The sequence below is a fragment of the Amblyomma mixtum genome, chromosome 1, assembly GCF_055824585.1.
Source record: "Amblyomma mixtum isolate Tamu chromosome 1, ASM5582458v1, whole genome shotgun sequence".
In the NCBI taxonomy this organism is placed as follows: Eukaryota; Metazoa; Arthropoda; class Arachnida; order Ixodida; family Ixodidae; genus Amblyomma; species Amblyomma mixtum.
In genome coordinates, this window is record NC_143012.1 from 265,611,665 (window position 1) to 265,630,490 (window position 18,826).

Sequence of the window (18,826 nt, forward strand, 5' to 3'; positions counted from 1 at the left end):
GCGAAGTGATTTCCGATTCCCGCCGACTTCGTTATAACTGGGCTAGACTGTATATAAAAAATTTTATAGCCGGGAGAGAGATCTTAGCCCACATGGGCACGAACAAATCTATTCCGCTCGCCAGTGCCAAACATCCTGCGTGTCAAACAGCCAGTCTCGCGCGCAGTGATTTGAATGTTGTCGTCTTCATCAACTTCCCAAGTTCTCACTTCCAAAACACCACATCAGGCTCCTAGGGTAGCATGTGCGAATACGTATTCAACAATTTCAAATATTCGATGGAATAGTAGAGCATTCCATATTCGATTCCATCCGAATAATGGGTATTCGAAACCTCAAAGTACTCAATTTGAGCTAATAACGTTTCAGCAACTTTTTCTGCGTGTGGATGCACCGTGGCGCGCATGCAACCAAAGCCACGACTCCGAGCCACATGCCTGTGCAAGATCCACGTCTGCACGCCGCCTGTGTGCAAGCGCTGATTGGTCCCGACGGGGCCGGCTCGCAAATAGCTGGCTGGCGCTTGGCGTCTTGCGGCATCCTCAGGGCGATCTGCGGATGCTCAAAGACTCCTCGCGGAAGCAAACCGAGCTATGCTAGAACTACCAATCGGAGGAAGCATGGCTCCCTCGACTTCCGTGGAATGTGTCCGAGCTGGCTATAGCTACCGCTTGGACATTGTGAGTGAGCCCGCAACTACCAATTGGAAGATGCAGCAGGAATACGGAACCACCTATGCGCACAGTCGAAGGGTCCACGCAACTACGCGGGCAGACTTTTGCCACTACCAGAAATGTACCTGTGATATCATGGTTACAGCAAATGGCAGAGCCTCGCTGCCTGTTGCTCACAATGACATCAGCAGTAGCCCTGGTATCACAGTGGCAAGAAATAATTCCAAAAGCCTTTGCTACATGAAGGACGACAGGCTCAAAACAGTAGCTTTTAAAAGTTAACAGTGAATTGCAGGCTCTGTTCCGAGGACTCATACTAGGTGCGAATGCTCAGAAGCATTCATTATACACAGTGAACACATTAAACAGCAGCTTTTCAGAACCATTTCACGGCCCCTTTAAAAAAACTCTGCCTCTCCCGTAACCGACAGTAGAGTAAGCATGAAATCTTTACGGGCACAATGCGAAGCGCACGCGGACACGACGAGACGCAGGCCTGACAAGAATGTATATGCAGCACGTTCGAAACTGTCTGAAGTGCGTAGAGGCGAAAGCGTTTTCAGCACCACTTTGCGTATGTGACACTGGTGATGTTACCACTGGATTACGTCACACATAATTCATGACGAAGTAATGACAAATTACTGATTAGTGTGTAATGACTGATTAATGACTAAATACTAATAAACTGCTAATTAATGACGCTTAAGCTTCGCCTTTAGGAGTGGAACGCGACAGCGTGTTTGTAGCGCTGCCAGGCAGTCCGCGGAACGCCACCACCGTTCGGCGTGATGCCTCGTCCTTTGAACGCGACGCTTTTTGAGGAAAGTCATAAGGAAATTACGCAGTAATTCTCTGCCATCTCGGTGGACACCCGAGCCGCACCTTACAGGAAGGTAGGAACGCCACCACCCATTCATTGGGCGCGATGCCTTGCCCTTTGAACGCAACGTTTTTTGAGGACAGGAAATTTGTGGCATGTATGTTTTTTGCACGAGTTATTAGAAATCGGAAATTATAATTCCGTGCAGTATCAAACGCACAGCGCGACTGATATCTTGATAAACATTGAGAAGGCACTGGCAGCAGTTATTTTTTGTGGCTCGTTTGGAGACCAACTGGCGCTTGCATGCCGGTCGCGTAGGAGGGCTTAGAGAGTCTCAGATCTCGTTAAGTCTCGTACGGTGCCCGGATGTTCTTGTTTCAGAGCCCGGATGACTGTAATTCAGTGCCCGGATGAGTGGATTTCAGTGCCCGGATGATGGCTGTCGGCCTCGGCGTGACGTCACCACACTGCCGACAACGGGAGCTAAAAGCATTTCATGCTTAAAAATGTGCCTACTGGGCATGAGTAGTTCTTTGCACATGAATTGATTCCAACTCCTCGGCACACCTACAGAATGATACTCGTGCTGCTCGATACGCGTGCACACCTGAAACGAGAGGACCCGGCGACGCTTGCCAGCCGATGCAGAGGAGGCCTCTGTGCAGGTGGAGACCATGTTGAGGAAGTTGTGCAGGGTGCCGTAGGGGGCCTGGACGGCCAGCGTGGGCACACAGTCCAGCAGCAGGGCCAGCAGGTCGAGGGCATCGTGGCGCACTGCGGCCGACAGGTGGTTCACTGCGCAGCCCAGCTGGGAGAGCAGGAGCGGCCCAAAGGGCGACAGCCGCTCACTCGACACCGATCCCAGCACCAGGCGGAGCACCTGCAGTGGGGACGACAAGAGTTGGCGTTGCCGAAAGAGAACGCGGCTCGTCTCTGCCAGTGTGCAAGGAGCACAAATTCAAAGGAAAACACATGTGAAATTTTTTGCTGTGCACTTTCTTCTTTGCAAGTGCTCCCAATATTTAAGTATGAATGCATCACCACACAGTATTCATCTGCACCTGGTAAATAATTTATAACTGAGTTTCCTCTCCCGTATCGTTTCGGTTTCAACAGCTGAATGGACACTAAGACATCAAATTTCAGTTCAGGTAAAAAAGAAAGCAACAATAAAGCTACTTGTTCACTAGTCGTCGTTCCTGCTCTAGGGGTTTTAGCACAATCGTTGTAGTGAATTGAAACAACGAACTAGTGCGTCTAACTCTTGATTCATGAAGATGTGCGCCTTTATTGCATTCTTTATGCAGTACAACACTTGTTGCTTTTCCTCAAACAGCCCAGCTACCCACTGAGTAAGCTAGAATGTGGCACAAATTCCAACATGACGACATACTAACGCACTTTTCATAACTAAGTTGCCACTTTTTTTTTTCCCTTGATATTGTGAGCACGTTTTGGCTCCAGTAAACAGTTTCCTTCCAGTTTCAAGTCGTCATCATTCCACGATTGTCACTGCCTGTCAGTGGCGTTGATGAAAGAAGCACGTCGTGTTCCCAGGTTAACAGAAGAGCCAGTCTTCAACCTCGCCCCGTATGCCCACTTATGTCATTGGGATGGGGGATGCGCGGTGAGGTGTGTCACCCTAATCGGTTGTGAGCTAGTGCGAGCAGTAGCTTTTAGAAATTATTTTTAAATTATTGAGCCCATGCTGAGCTTTCAAATTTGACTCAAATAGGTTTGGTTGGTTTATTGGGGTTTAACGTCCCAAAACTACTCAGGCTATGAGAGACGCCGTAGTGGAGGGCTCCGGAAAGTTCGACCACCTGGGGTTCTTTAACGTGCACTGACATCGCACAGTACACGGGCCTCCAGAATTTCTCCTCCAAAGAAATTCAGCCGCCGTGGCCGGGATCGAACCCGCGTCTTTCGGGTCAGCAGCCGAGCACCATAACCACTGAGCCACCGCGGCGGCCTGACTCAAATACCCACAAACACCACCTCTACAAATGTGTTGCATTACAATATGCCCAAAAGAATCATTTCAGGGACCCTTTAATAGCAGCTCTTGAACAGTGGGTTTTATTTTTATTTAGAACACCTCAAGGACTCTTTGAGAGAGCCATTAAATGAGCTGGTGTGTTACAAGGGTGAGTGGAAAAAAAAAAAGACAGATTCAATTCCCATAGTATGCACCTCCAAGCTTACAAAGAGAAGCAGAAAGAAAATAAATGTAGCAGGTTAGAGACAGAATACAGGGGAATTGCTAAGCTAAAATTAAAACTGAAGAATGCAGAAGTAAGAAGAATAACCACTGCAGTTAGTGCTAACAGACCAATTACTACAACGAAACCAAGGAAGCGACAAAAAATAGACATTTCCAGCTGCAAAACATTTTCAGGAAGTATCCGCACATTCCCATAATTGCTGCATAGCGTGACATTAAATTCGGAAGCATGGCCCCGGTGGCAAATATAATGCCATTAGCAGGCTTAATGCAATAAGCACTCAATGTAATTTCCCGTGCGTGTGCAGCAAAGGTACAATCCTAACATACAAGCATTGATATATTTATGCCTCCACTAAATCCAGCTATACTGCAGTCATTTTCTCGAAACTGCACGCAGTAGTAGTGGTGTGCCAAAATGAGTAAAAAACAAAAATTCCAGAAAAGACTTCGCACTTCTGAACTTGCAGCGAAAGATGCTGCTCACACTTTCACCGTTATAGCTCCTGTGAGGGGGTTGGTGTTAAACTCGGTGCAGAGTGCACGAGCAGTGTGCAAAAGACAAAAGGCAAAACTGGACAACAGCTGACGTTTTTCACGAAATAGGATACTGCATTCCTGGCTCATATGTCTGTGCGGCTCTACTTATGCAGAGGGACGTGTTGTCTCCAAAACCTAACAGCTGAGGCATGCTGTCTCTATGATTTCAGGGCTGAATGCATTCAAGCACTGTGCACAAGTTTAATGCTGAGCGCATATAGCTCATAACAACATGTTGACATGAAGCAACTGTTTGCCTTTAGAGGTCAGTACAATCCATGATTTCCAAGAGCACGCTGAAAACTTGGAATGCTTGCCTTCCGTGATATCTGCACCACCACAGAAACCTTGGCAGAATGATCTCATTTCCAACAGACCATCACTTGGAACTTGCCATTTCACAAAGGCTGTGCACATAAGTTTGGCTGGCAATAACTAGAGGCTATGTTGGCTACATCAACAGGATTTGTTCGAGGATGGTGGAGACATGGTGCAAGAAAGACTTGGTACACTGTATACGCTATGCCTCACAACTTCCAAGAGTACCGGAATCTCAGAAGAACGCTAACATCATCTTAATCAGTAAGAAGGCAGATGTCGAGGACTTGGAGACATAGAGACCAATCAGCTTAGTTTCAGTGTTTACAAGGTATTTACAAAGGTAATTTTTAATCAAATTACACCAACCTTAGACTTGTCACCAATAGGACCCGGCTGACTTTCGGGAAGGCTACACTCAACACCACAGATCATATTTGCACCATCAATCAGGTGGCAGACAATGTGCAGAATATAACCAATCCCAATATATAGCCTTCATAGATTAGCAGAAAGCATTCCACACAGGCAAATCTTCAGCAGCCATGGAGGCACTCTGTAACCGGGGTATAGAAGAGGCGTATTTAAAGGTACTGGAAAATATTTATACCGGCTCTGGAGCCATCGTAGTTCTCCATAGAGCAAGTAATAAAATTTCAACCAAGAAAGGTGTCAGGAAGGGAGATATGACCGTCATCATCTTCATCAGCCTGACTACACTCACTGCAGGGCAAAGGCCTCTCCCATGTCTCTCCAATTAACGCTGTCCTTTGCCAGTTGTGGTCAATGTATCCCCGCAAACTTCTTAATCTCATCCGCCCACCTAACTTTCTGGCGCCCCCTGCTACGCTTGCCTTCTCTTGGAATCCACTCCGTTACCCTTAAGGACCAGCAGTTATCTCGCCTTCGAATTACATGCCCTGCCCAAGCCCATTTCTTTTTCTTGATATGATCTCTCCAGTAGTATTCTTCGCGTGCTTACAGGAGCTGTCCAGAGAATTCAATCAGGGAAAGAATTGCGGTAAAAGTTAATGAACAATACTTAAGTAATGTCCGATTCACTGATTACACTGCCCTCAGAAATAACTCGGCACAAACTGCAAAGAATAATTGAAGATCTAGACAAGCAAAGGGGAGGTTGCGCTTCGCAGGATCCGGGTCGGGGTTGCCCTCACAACTGCCGTCACTCGGAAGTGACCTCAGTATCGGGATTTCTTTCCACGGCCTGGGTGTTCGATATGTAAGCGCGAGGACACTGAAGCCGACATTCGCCACTTATTGTGAGACTGCCCTGCTATCAAGCCTACAAGGATAAGACACCTGAAGGCAGCACGTCTTTCACCACGCAACCCTGCTTCATATCGCGCTTGGATGCAGGGACCATACCATCGCTCACTACTGGACTTCATAAAACTAGCCAACCCACTCCCATTACTTTAATCATCACTGCATCCTTCATCACACTTCCGCCCACTGATGCCCTAAGGCAATAAATCTCGTTTTTTTCTTTTTTAAAGCAACGTTCAATAGTCTCAGATGCACAAAACAGCTTACAATAGGCAGTGAAGCATTAGAAGTCGTCAGGGAATGCATCTACTTAGGGCAGGTGGCGACAGCAGATCCAAACCATGAGAGTGAAATGCCTAGGAGAATATGAATGGGGCATAGTGTGTTTGGCAGGCACTCTCAGGAGATGCACAGCAGCTTACCAAAATCCCTCAAGACGAATGTGAATAAAAGCTGTACCTTACCGGTACTAACCTATGAGGCAGACCTGTTGCGGCTAATGAAAAGGGGTTCAGCTTAAATTGAGGTCAGCATAGCGAGCTATAGAAAGGAAGATGATAAGTGTAACATTAAGAGGCAGGAAGAGAGCAGAATCGGCCAGGGAACAAAAGTGAGTTAACGATATCCTAGCCAGCATTAACAAGAAGAAATGGGCTACGGCAGGGCATGTAATGCGAAGACAAGATAAGCGATGGCCCCGTAGCATAATGGAGTGGATTCCAAGACAGGACAAGTATAGCAGGGGACACCAGTGGATCAGGTGAGTGGATGAGATTACCTAGAAAGTTCGCGAGGATAAGCTGACCACAGCTGGCACAGGACAGGGATAATTAGAGGGATATGGGAGAGGCCTTTGGCCTGCAGTGGACGTATTGAGGCTGATGATGAACTTGAGGCTAGCTCATCAATGGGCTCTTTAGAGACTTGAAAGCAAAGCTTGGAGCAAGCTTTAATTGAAGGTAAGATGGACAGATATTTAAACGCAGAGTATTAACCCCCTAGCGGACAGATCTTTTTTTTTCGAAAATGGTACTATAAAATGGTAATTTAGTGCCCGTGCTGCCATGTGTTGGCAAACCAATAAAAAATGCTTCGAATGAGCCCTACTTGCCTTAACATGGACACAGAGTGCCAGAAAAGAAACGACAAGCCGGACTTGTCATGAGGCTGAAATGAGTCGGCTTAAAGGCTGGCTCATCCAAATCCTTCAGGAGGTTAAAGAGAATGTTTACAGAAAGAAGCAAACTTATTTTATGGTTTATTTCCTTGCTTTACTGCTATCCAAGGGTTTCTCTCAAAGCGGCCATGAGAAGGCAACTTTCGGACATCTGCGGCCGGTCACAGGGGTTCAGTGGATATGGAGTTTTTCCGCTGACCAGAAGTTGACAGGCGTTAATCTCGACTATGACAATCAAACATGCAATGAAAATTGCAATGAAATAAAAAAATTTGAGTATTGAGAGTACAATGAATCTTACATGAAATTAAAAGTTTATCCATAGGAACTGATTACCGCATTCTCATGATAAAGAGCCTATTGTTCGCTGGAAATGGAGCTTTCATAAGTTAGAAACAGGCCTAAACCAAAAAGAAAGGCATTGCCACCATATGACACATCTCAAAGAAACCTCTGATGACATCAAGTACTTTTGTGCTAGTGGACATCTTACGCTAGACAACACCGTCATATACTTTTTTAGCCAGCGGGCACAAACTTCAACAATCTTTTGATGCCATCAACGTGACGAGTCTGAACTTGGTGGTAGAAAAAAGAAGTCAATTTTGAACTTGACATCTCTCAGCAAAAAATATTTGCTCATAATTATGAAGCATAACGTCCCAAAGCGACTCAAGCTATTGGCAACATCGCAGTGGAGGGCTCCGGAAACTTCGACAACCTGGGGTTCTTTAACATGCACTGACATGTTACCAGTACTCACCTACGGGGCAGAAACGGAGGCTAACGAAAAGGGTTCAGCTTAAGTTAAGAACAATGCAATGGGCTATGGAAAGAAAAATGATAGGCGTAACATTAAGAGACCACAAAGGGGCAGAGTGGGTGAGGGAACAAACGTGGATTAATGACATCTTAGTAGAAATCAAGAGGAAGAAATGGGCTTGGGCAGGGCATGTAATGCGAAGGCAAGATAACCGGTGGTCCTTAAGGGTAACGAAGTGGATTCCAAGAGAAGGCAAGTGTGGCAGGGGGCGGCAGAAAGTTAGGCGGTCGGATGAGGTTAAGAAGTCTGCGAGGATACAGTGGCTGCAGCTGGCAAAGGAAAGGGTTAATTGGAGAGACATGGCAGAGGCCTTTGCCCTGTAGTAGGCGTAGTCGCGCTTATGATAATGATGATGATAGTGATGATGATTACATCGCACGGTACACGGGCCTCTAGATTTTCGCCTCCATCGAAATGTGACTGCTGCAGCCAGGATTTTGGGTCAGTAACCGAGCACCATAATAACCAATGAGCCACCGTAACGGTTCAGCAATAAGTTTTTTTGCTGCTGAGAGTACGGAAACAAAGCCACAAATACATAAGCAATTGAATTTTACTAAGAACAAAAATGGGACAGCGTTGTCATCAACGTCCAATCGAGAAACCCTGGGTGGTCGAAATCAGTCAAGAGCCCTCAACTACAGTGCACCTCAGAACATGTGTGTAGCTTTGACATGCTAAATAATAAAACACATAAACGTGTACCCACTTTGGGCACCAATGACAATCCAGCATACGGGTGAGTCCTCAAATTTTCAGTTTTGCAAGCAGCAAGCAAAAGATTGAGGAGAAAAAAATTTTCATCTTCCCCAATGATTAATTACACCAGTTGTGTTGGTCTTTGCATGTCTACATCGTGACTCAACACTGGATTCAAGGTCTTCATTGCAGAACTTTTTTTAATTTAATCTTTCCAGTTATAGGAAGTTATGTAAACAGATCAGAAAATTTTTTCATTTGACAAGCAAATGAAGACACACACTGACAGGAGCCATTCGAGAGCTGTCATAAAAATTTACACTTTGGAAATTCTAAAGTGTGCTTGGTGAAAGCCTTGTGGTCAACCTACTGCCGCTTCCCCGAACCGCTGGGCGCATGGCGGGCTTCCCGCATGCGCGGTTTTTATTGACTTGGGCGACTGCGGTCGCTTTTTGGATTGTAGTTTTTTAGAGGGCAGCTCTTTGGGGCCCATTTCGCAGCGTCCCCGCCATTGTCCGTTCGGCATTCATTGTGTTCATTGGCAATTGTGTTCATTGGCATTGGCATTGACGTTTTACAGTCCCATCATTTTAAGGAAAGGGCAAACTGGCTTCCTGGGTCAGTGGACACCTGAATCCACCCTGCAACCATCCCAGTGGACACCTGAACCTGAACCACACCATACAGGAAGGGAGGAAGTGGGGGTGAAAGAAGAAAGCCAAAGGGGGTCAGTGATGAAGAAAATTAAAATTGTGTTTGAGGAAAGGAAATTACACAGTAACTGTCTCGCATTTGCAGAGGAAGGGAGCAAGTGAGAGTGAAAGAAGAAACAGAAAGAGGGGCTGTAATGAAAAAAATGAATTTGAGGAAAGGAAATTACAGAGGAGGTTGTGCTGTCCCCTACAGCACAGAGGAGAGGCCGCAGTTGATTACAGCACACCAATGGCCACAGTTGGCATGATTACAGCACACCAATGGACACCGCGAGCATGGACGGACACCACCAGCATGGACACCACGAGCATGGGAGCATGGACGGACACCGTGAGCATGAGCCATTAAAGGCTTTCGCCTTAAAGGGATGCTGAAAGGTTTCCCAGAAAAATTGAGTGGACAGATGCACTTTACAGTTTTCCATCTTCGGAATTCGAATTTCTGGTCGAAATTAGGCAAAGGAAAGCGCAAACTTATTTTATTTTGGCGAGAAGCGCAGCAGCAGCCTTGGGCGAGCTCACGCGTCTCGGTGCCGCCTGTGATGGGTTGGGCGCCTCGTGACGTCAACAATGGCGCTGGCTCGGTCGGCTCGGCCGCCGCCGCTGCAAATGAACCGCGGCGCTCGGCGGTTCGAGTTGTTGTTTTGCTTCTTATGCGACGATGGAACACATCGAAGATTACCCGGAGTATCTTGGCGTCATCCCCTACATGTTAGAACCGATTGCAAAGAGCAAACCTCTCCAAGAAAGAAACGATGCTGGCGCAAGCCGTGATTTTAACTCGAACGAAAGCGAAGTGTCAGCATCTCCACGTGTTGGAAATGATTTTGGTAAGCATACTTTTCTTACCAAACTACATTCAGAGATAAAATGGATGAATTTTGAGGCGAGCAAATGCAGTACAGCACTGCCCGACGTAATTTTCCTAATACAACGTAAGCGGGATGCAATCGTCTGCATTTTTGTCTTGCCGCTTGTCAGTGCTGCCGCAAATCTGCTTGTAATCCATATGTCAGTGCTGCCGCAAATCTGCTTGTAATCCATAAAGATCATTGGCATGCGAAAGAAGTTATCACGATCTTTTTGTACGGAAATTTTATGCTTGCTCCACTTCATAGCAGCTGCATGCCGGCTCGATTCATAACATACAAGTTCGCAGCACTTTGCGACAAAACTCGTCTAGGTGACAAACATGTGCCTTCCGTTTTGCATGCCAAGATGGGAGCTAGCAGTAAATTAAAATCCTTGTTTAGGCGAGTTGGTTCATGCTACAAGTCTTTGTAGGAATACTTTCATCCGTTTGCGCCGCCTTTGTCGTGCTTGTTCTCAGATCTAGCGGCAAGTGATTTTTTCACTAACTGGATGGTTTGGTTTGGTTTATGGGGTTTAACATCCCAAAGTGACTAAGGCTATGAGAGACGCTGTAGTGGAGGGCTCCGGAAATTTCGACCACCTGGGGTTCTTTAACGTGCACTGACATCGCACAGTACACAGGCCTCTAGAATTTCTCCTCCAAACAAATTCAACCGCTGCGGCCGGGATCGAGCCCGCGTCTTTCGGGTCAGCAGCCGAGCACCATAACCGCTGAGCCACCGCGGCGACCCTCTCTAACTAGATGGACTCGTGCTGCAACCGAGCAGGACAAATTGCAAGGCTGGCTGTAGCACACATTGCGCACAATTATATAATATTATTATTAATGTATGAAGCCATGCGGCAGTCGGCAATTTTTTACGACTACATGCGTTATCAGAAATGTATACCTGGCAGTTAAGTGATGTGATTGTAAACACTCTATGTTCCTGCGTCCGCTGCATTCCAGAGGGGAATGAAGAAGACTGCTGAGGCTGCCAAGAAATTAATGAAATTATCAGAAAACAGATGGTATTGCACCGGGTTTCAGTCGAGCTGACTGTTGACAGGCCCAGTGAATGCATCGTCGACAGGCTCTGGTGGCAGTTCTAATCACGAAAGGGGCCAGAGCATAGCACTGTTGCCTTTGACGGCTTGGAATCCCTTCGCTTTACAGCAGCGACTCACTTCGCGGAGGGCTTCTTATTTTGAGGGAAATAATGAAAGACCACATCGTCGCGGCCGCGGATGTTCGTGCAGCCGAGGGCTGCGCAGAACGCCGGCATGATGGGTCCACCGCTTCATTCGATGCTGCACACCTTTCTGTACCTCACCAGAAACATAAAAACGCACAAATACAGAAACACACGGCAGCTCGAAGCAGCTTATGATGGCACGTACGCAGAAACAAGCTCGGCCGCGGAGGCTGTGAAGCGACGGATCACCGGTGTTTACGTCACCACTCCGCAGTTTCCGGTTTTGGCTCGCATCGTTAGGGTCATCAGCAGCGCTCGGCAGACCGCGGGGGGGCGAAGCTAACATGTAATTTTAAACGGCGATTACGTAGCTCCTAAGTTATGAATCTGTAAAAAAATTTCACCCGCATGAAATCAAAGTTCCCACATCCACACGTGAGCATTTTAATGAATTCGAAAAACTCTTCAGCTTCCCTTTAAAATGCAGAGGCATGCATTTTAAGTATTATTTTCTGCGTTCATTTTACATGCCTGGCTTGATAGACTTCTACACAAGGTTTTCAGATTTCAATCAATTGCCTGTATACAATGATTGTGCACAAATGTAGATGCAGCACCAGAAAGAGATACACATTTAACTGCCTCTGATACTAAGAATCGCTTCTGTTAAATTATTCACGACAAGACATCTCTCGCACCTTGAGGGTGGACTGGCGCACTGAGCCCTCTTTGTCGGTGCACAGTGCCCCCAGGATCTCCAGCAGTGGCTTGAGGTGAGGGCTGAAAGCGGCCGGGTGACTGCGTCCCAGTTCTCGCAGGCCGGCCAGCGCATCAAGACGGCTGGTGGCATTGTAGTGGTGCAGTCGACCAATCAGGTCCTGAAGAAGAACCCACAACAAAAAAAACAACATCCCTCATGAGCACACATGTGGGAAACATGTTCTCCTTCCATTAAGACTCCACCAAGCAAATAAAAATATGCACAGGGCAAGGCAAGCCAAAAGTTCTTGAAACCAGTAAAAGCACACGAGAAATGTTATTTTACGGAATGTGAAAATGATTCAACTTCTTAAAAAAATTTTTGTCAAATAAATATGAGCAGGCTGTGCACCTAGTTTTCACTAGTGATGTTCACTGTTTTCTTAATACTTGTCCACAATAAACATGTGACACTTGTAGGTTTTGTCTGCACCAGCAGCCACGCAGACTATTTTTTTTCCCTTCGGTTCATTCATACACACAAAGGCAAAATACATGAGGTCACTTACTATTAACGCTAAAGGCACTACAACTTTCTTGCGCCATCAATGCTTTTATTACTGTTGATTTCACTGCTTTATTCTCTTAGCATGCCTTCACACTGACCATACCATACGCCTTCGATGCTGTGGGCCCCTTACTCACAATGGTCTCCTAGAAAAATTTTTCCTCACTAATGGACAAGAGAACGTAAATTAAATGCGTAATAAATATGCCAAACTGCTTTTCTTAAGGGCAATTTTCTCCTGCCTTTTTCCTCAGCATACGCTTTGAGGATCATCAGTTCGCTTACTAAAGCCGCAGGCTGCGGGTTTAGTTTGGTTTGGTTTATTGGGGTTTAACATCCCACAGCAACTCAGGCTGCGCTGACCCCAATCCCAAGCGAACTACAGTATCACACCCTAATGGCGAGATGCCCTTGCCCTCGTCAAGCTCAAGGAGGCAGAGAGAAGTACGAACACGGAGGTTTATTAGCGGGAATGAAAATGGAAATGATTGTGAGGAAGAACTGAAATCAAGAAACTGAACAGCCGAAACTGACAGCTGTCAGCCATAGCACCAAGTTAGCTACTTTTTACGTTATGGTATATGACGGCATTTCCCTCAAACTCACAAACGGCACCTCACAATATATTCAACGCGCAGAACGCCTGTGGCATCCACATGTGCTTCTCGCAACTACATCGGCGTCTCGGACTGTGCGTGCGTCTGTAACGCTAAGGTAAACTCTCGTGATAATCACACTGCGCAATGGGTGCTTGGGGGTCATTCAGACGAAGTGCGCCATTATTTCGCAGTGTCCAAAGCCCATCATGAAATGGCGCATATTCAGGAACGCACAACCGCGCAACAGGTTTATTACAAACGCGAGCCGGTGTTTCGCGTCTGACATCTCCATGTAGTGGAGACTGTGCCACTAACCAAGCCTGCGTTCCGTTTTTCGCTCTCTAGACTGAATGCCAAGCGCTGTGACATCTCAGCACGATTGTGCGTCTCAGAAAATCTAACGCGTCCGCGATCCAGGGAGATTTGCGTCTTGCCCGAAACACGGCGCCAATACGCAAGCCGACTGTTAAACATGACAATAACCAGCGCAGAGGCGAGCGAATACACTTACGTCGCTTACTACTATGAGCGGACACTTTTCAGTTTCTCCTTGTCCACTTACCTGGACACTTTGCTTTCGTGCGGTTGTGGGTTCACCGGTGGCCGGCTTTGACAGACGGTCGTGCAAAACTATCTTCTTGGTTTTGAAACTGGTGTCGGTCACATTTAAGCCCTTCGGTAGTTTGCGTCCAACCTTGAGCTTGACCTTCTGAAAATCCTTCTGATTTTTCTTGGTTCTACCCATTGTCAGACTACAACAACACGCGCTCAGCCAAACAACGCTCAGACATGTGCATCGCAGACGCGGCCGCGTAGATGATGCGAGCAGCGATGCGGCCGTTCCGTACCGGGGGCGCGCACGAACACGAAGGACGTAGGCATACATGCACAAAAAGAAACACGCTATGCATCGTACGTGTGTCATTCGGTAGAACCCTTAACATGCTAACATATTTTATAGTTACTGCAGTTAATTAAATGATTACAGGCCTCATTTTCCAGGCGTGACATTGTGACGGTAGCCAGCAAGATCGAATAACGTCAGAAGTAGCCATAGCCACAGTAGGCTGGCTAATTTCGCACGGCGGTACATCCGTACATGTATTCCGCATTGTTGTTGAGTGTTTTCTTGTCCTGTCACCTGTGCCCATCGTCCAGTGACCATGAGTTTGGCGCTGGACAACGAAGCTCTGATTTGTTGCGTCGAAGCTCGACCGGCGCTGTGGCACGCGCTGCACAAGGACCACAAAAACCGTCACAAGACGCGATTGTTGTGGGCCGAGGTTGCGGCTCGCTTGCTGCCAGATGTTCCGGGCGCAGGTGAGCCCGTACTGCCCTTGTCCATTGCCGTGCTTTGACTGCCGGCCTTTTCGTCACGAATGGTTGCAGGGTACTGGTCACCCCGATTTACCGTCGCCTTTTATGCCCGCAGACACAGTCGTTCAAAAGCGGTGGAAATCGCTACGTGACAAGTTCAGGCGCCTGCTTACGGCGCAAGTGTTGGCGCAGAAGAACGATATTAAAACTGAGGAAGGTACAGATGTCGCCGCTGCTGACGATGTGTCATGGCAACACTTCGAGCAGCTTGCCTTCTTGAAGGACTCCTTGAGGAGATTACCGTACGTACTGTACAACATTACTTCAGTGGAGTGGCCTGTGTCCTGGCCTGTGTCCTGTCCTGTCAGTGTATGGTTTGAAATTCCATCATTTTGAAATTCATTCTTGTACATGCACTTTGTTACAGGAAATCTCATAAGCTGAATCATTCGGGAGTAGCCGCTGAAGAAGCAGTCTTAGCAGCCACACCATACGTCGATGTCGACTGCGTATCGTTGCTTTCTGTAGAAAGCAACCAGGACGCCGCACCTGCTGCCTCTCTGTCCACGGAGTCGGCACAAGGAGCATCTGATGTGTCAGACCAGGAACTTGCTGCCACGGACGAATTGCCTGCGCGCATGCCAACACCTCCGCCAAGGCAGCACAAGAGAAAGAAAGCAGACGATGGTCTACAGCAGCAGCTTGATGAAGTGTCAAGGCTGCTGTCAGACTACAAGCCGCCAGATGCGGATGAGCACTTTGCTCTATTCTTGGCTGGCCACATGAGGAACGTGAAGCCAAGTAAAAAGCTGGACATGCAGCTTGAAATACTCAATGTTATACAGAAGTATAAGGAGCATTAGTGCCGCCTGTAGTATCTGACTCCTTAGTTCCTCAACTGGCTTGTAACTCTCCATCTGATGCGGTTGCCTGCATGAGATGGCTCGCAGTGGCTCGCGTGACCGACGAGCACTGACATGTCCTGGATGTTGAACAGGGAACAGGCTTCAGTTTTGCCATAGCATATTGTGAGAGGCCAGTGCCACACTGTGATTTGTTTTAGTGACATGAGCCAGAGCACAATGGAAGAAGAGAGCGTGGCGTGTACGGGATGGAACATCGGGCAAGCGGTTAGTGCTGGATACTGGTTTTGTGTCTGCTGGCTTGCCGGGCTTCCAAACCTGGACCGGCCGTCATCGCCAGCCTGAGCCTCCAGGCACGATCCACTGTCTCCCACTGGCACTGTCTGTCTCCTGTTGTCTTGGGTCGCTTCTTCCTCTCTGGGCTACCTGACCTAGGCGCCATGGCTAGTTCTTCCACTCGTGACTGGTCCACATCGTGTCAACGCCTTGATGACCCCGGCAGTGCGCCAAGACATGTTACACTTTTGCAAGCAATGTTTCTTTTCTTTTGTGTGCTTTCGTTTTTGTGTGTGTTCCCTTTCATTGTTCCTCAAGCTTTCAGTTAGAGTTTTTTCTTATCCAAACAAGCATTCAGCTACTATATCTGCTGTCCTGCCAAGGTTGACACCAGGTGGCATATCAGTCTTATCCTGCACACAATTCCTTACACATGTGCTGCCTTGTGCAACCACGATCTATCATTGCACGTGTGCAGATGGCCCCAAAGCACGATGTAGAGGCGGTGCCTCCTGTGTTGTTTCATTGCCTAGGAAAAGAAAAAAAAAACACAGAGCGCCACCGTTGGTGCTACTACTAGGTGTCACCGCAGGGAGCTCCACTGAAACAGGGCTCTCCATCACACATTGTGCACTTATCCATATTGTCTGCATGCAAAGCTGCACTTGTATTAGTGAGCGATGCTAGGCGTTTTGGACGTTGCTTATGCAATAAAAAGGCAGAAATGGGCCCATGAATCTGTGAGGGTGAGTGGCCGGACCTAAAATTTGTTTTCTCGCTCACTGCCCGCCACCGGGGGCTGAAAATTAAAAGCTAAGCACACACATGTGCCTTGAGAAAGTTGTTATTGTAAGCACACTCTGTGCCGCAGCAAAAAAGTCCCTACGATGCTGCTGCTGCACTGTGACTCCTTGTATAAAATGGGCATACAGCATGCCTATGACACTTTCATTGTGATCCGAACAAGGAAATGCACAAAATAATTTACCTTCGACACTTCCATGAGAATGGCTTCTTAGCAGAGTACCAATGTGCTCCCTGTCTGTCGGTGTTGCTGAACGCACAGTTCACCAGAAGCAGCCTCAAGAAATTCTGAGCAATAAACTCCATTAGTGCATCTTGTCGTGATCGTCTTTGCAGTGCAATAGCTGAAACTGCATGACTAACCAATGTTTTAAGTGGTTTTGAAGGAGTTGGATTTTCTGCAGTATTTCGTCAGAAAATTCCCTGAGAATCTTTAGAACTGACAGCATCTCCTGTGAGGGATAAAAAAAGCTCGCCTCAGCCCAGGCTACATGTGAATGTTAAGAGTACTTGGTTTGTCATTGAACATACTGGTGCAGTCGTCTCTGTTCATTTGTTTGCTGATGACCCTGGGAACATAACTTCCAAAGTGTACAGCTGCTGGGATCTGTAAAGGCATGAATAAGGGCAGCATAGTTGTATCCAGCCCTTGAATCAATGAGCACCTTTTGAGAGCTGCACATCTGGGTCTGCAAGAGGCTGTATAGGAGACTATTGTTTTTATCAGTGTGGGCACCATTTGACTATATATTGGAGGCAGCTATTCCTGTCCTCAGTACTTTCTGAAACTCCGAAAGGGCAGTATGAACACCGAAGCTCTTGTTAAATCCCGACGGGGAAAAAAATGGCACACAATTACGATTACCTGCCACCGCTGGCAGGTGGCGTGTTACGCTGCTAGCCACCTTCGTGAGATTTTCCCGTGGCAGCGACCTTCCGGCTGTCCAGTTTTTCCATCCATCCATCCTCCGCTCTCGCTGTGGCAGGTGGCGTTTCGCTGTGCTACTACCTCCCATGCTTGTCAGGCGGCGTGTTACGTGGAATCCACAAACGGGCGCTGCAATTTAAAATTCGGATGCTGCCTGTTTTTCGAACTCCTCATGGCCGACGTCGGTTCGGAGAAACATGGCCTCCACCATATCATGGAGCTTCCCCCGACCGCGCAAGGACCGAAATGTGGACCAGAGTTTGCCAGTGCCAGCGCGCCTGGAGAACTACTCGCACTGCTCCTCTCAGCACTGGCGAGCGATTAGTTTTATGCGGCGTCGGATTCTAGCCGTTTTTTGTCGCATGCGTTCCTGTTCAGGGTAGGTGCGACCATCGGCTACGTATTTTGCTTGGAGTTCTTGCCGGTCCTGCCGCACGTTAACAAGGTGACTATCAGGCGTCGGGGAGGCTCTTAATAGGCCTTGATGTTACTGAGAGAAAACACATGTGGATAAAGCGTGCAGGCTGCCACAAGAACAATGCCAAATCCACAACCTAAGCAGTGGGAGGCCGTGCTGTCCAGCTCAGCCCTAAAGAGTACCAAAGGCAGCTGGTTCACTTGGCACAGCAATCAGCTAAGGCTGTAGGAGCCCTAGGCTAAGGGCCCTTCTTAGTTTGGGGGCCGCAAAGCTGTTTATTGAATGAAACGTTTATCACCATGACCACTTATGGATAAGCAGGGCAGGTTCTACGTGCCACCAGGCTTCACCATTGCCAATGCATCAACAACAATGCATTACGGTGTCAAAATCTAAAACACTTCCCTCGATTTGGAATCACTTCTAAGAAATATTTCTGCTCTCAGAGCAAAGAACAACAACGACTGTTGTGGATGTTCTGAGCACATTTGAGTTTTGTTGTTGGCCTCATAAAATGCCACATAGGGGGATTGACCATAAGGGGGATTGACCATAACCAGGCGGTGACCTGTATTGCGAATGCTAACAAGAATGATCTAAAAAATTTGGGCTACTCAGTTTCCGTGATAGAGGTGGCCGAGTGGGCTAAGGGGGCCTACTAAGCTTAAAGTTATGAGGCAGTGAGTCAAAGAAAGAAAGGAAAAATTTAGCTGCGGTTCAACTGCTCTTATGCGAGGTAGAGAGCGAAAGCTATGGTGTAGCTTGGCGTCTGTAATGTGTGCGTTCCGGACACTGGATAGGCAACGTGTCCACCCTGCCACCTTGGCAGGTGGCTGTTAATGGTTAATCGCGAGTGTTTGCTGACACAGTGAACGCTGCGGCCTATTGCTGCAGTGGCGCGTATCAGCCGCAATGTTGTGAACGCTGACGCAAGCAGGCCACATATATCTCTCACCACCCCACGTGCCTCAGAGCCGGATTAAAGCGTCCACACACCAGGGAGGCAGTTATGCGCACTTCCTTTC

The 18,826-nt window shown here is 47.6% G+C and overlaps 2 protein-coding genes across 3 annotated transcripts in view; one reads left to right on the forward strand and one right to left on the reverse strand.

Annotated features, from left to right (window-relative positions):
• Positions 1–14,355, reverse strand: part of LOC149371614 (testis-expressed protein 10) — a 55,665-nt gene extending 41,310 nt beyond the window's left edge. Inside the window, exons 1-3 of the mRNA XM_089565867.1 lie at positions 13,758–14,355; positions 12,028–12,207; positions 2,108–2,380 (exon numbers count right to left, since the gene is read on the reverse strand). Of these exons, the coding sequence (XP_089421993.1) occupies positions 2,108–2,380; positions 12,028–12,207; positions 13,758–14,120 (816 nt within the window). The 5' untranslated portion in view covers positions 14,121–14,355. The remainder of the gene's footprint in view (positions 1–2,107; positions 2,381–12,027; positions 12,208–13,757) is intronic.
• Positions 13,688–16,774, forward strand: LOC149371615 (uncharacterized). Of its 2 annotated transcripts, XM_089565868.1 has the most exons (3): positions 14,271–14,515; positions 14,628–14,814; positions 14,940–16,774. In XM_089565868.1, exons 1-3 carry the CDS (start codon positions 14,359–14,361, stop codon positions 15,373–15,375), a joined length of 780 nt encoding a protein of 259 aa, XP_089421994.1. In that variant the 5' UTR covers positions 14,271–14,358; the 3' UTR covers positions 15,376–16,774. The 2 variants fall into 2 exon arrangements, with proteins under 2 accessions (XP_089421995.1, XP_089421994.1); XM_089565869.1 differs by lacking the exon at positions 14,628–14,814 and having other exon boundaries at positions 13,688–14,515.
• Positions 16,775–18,826: the final 2,052 nt, after the last annotated feature.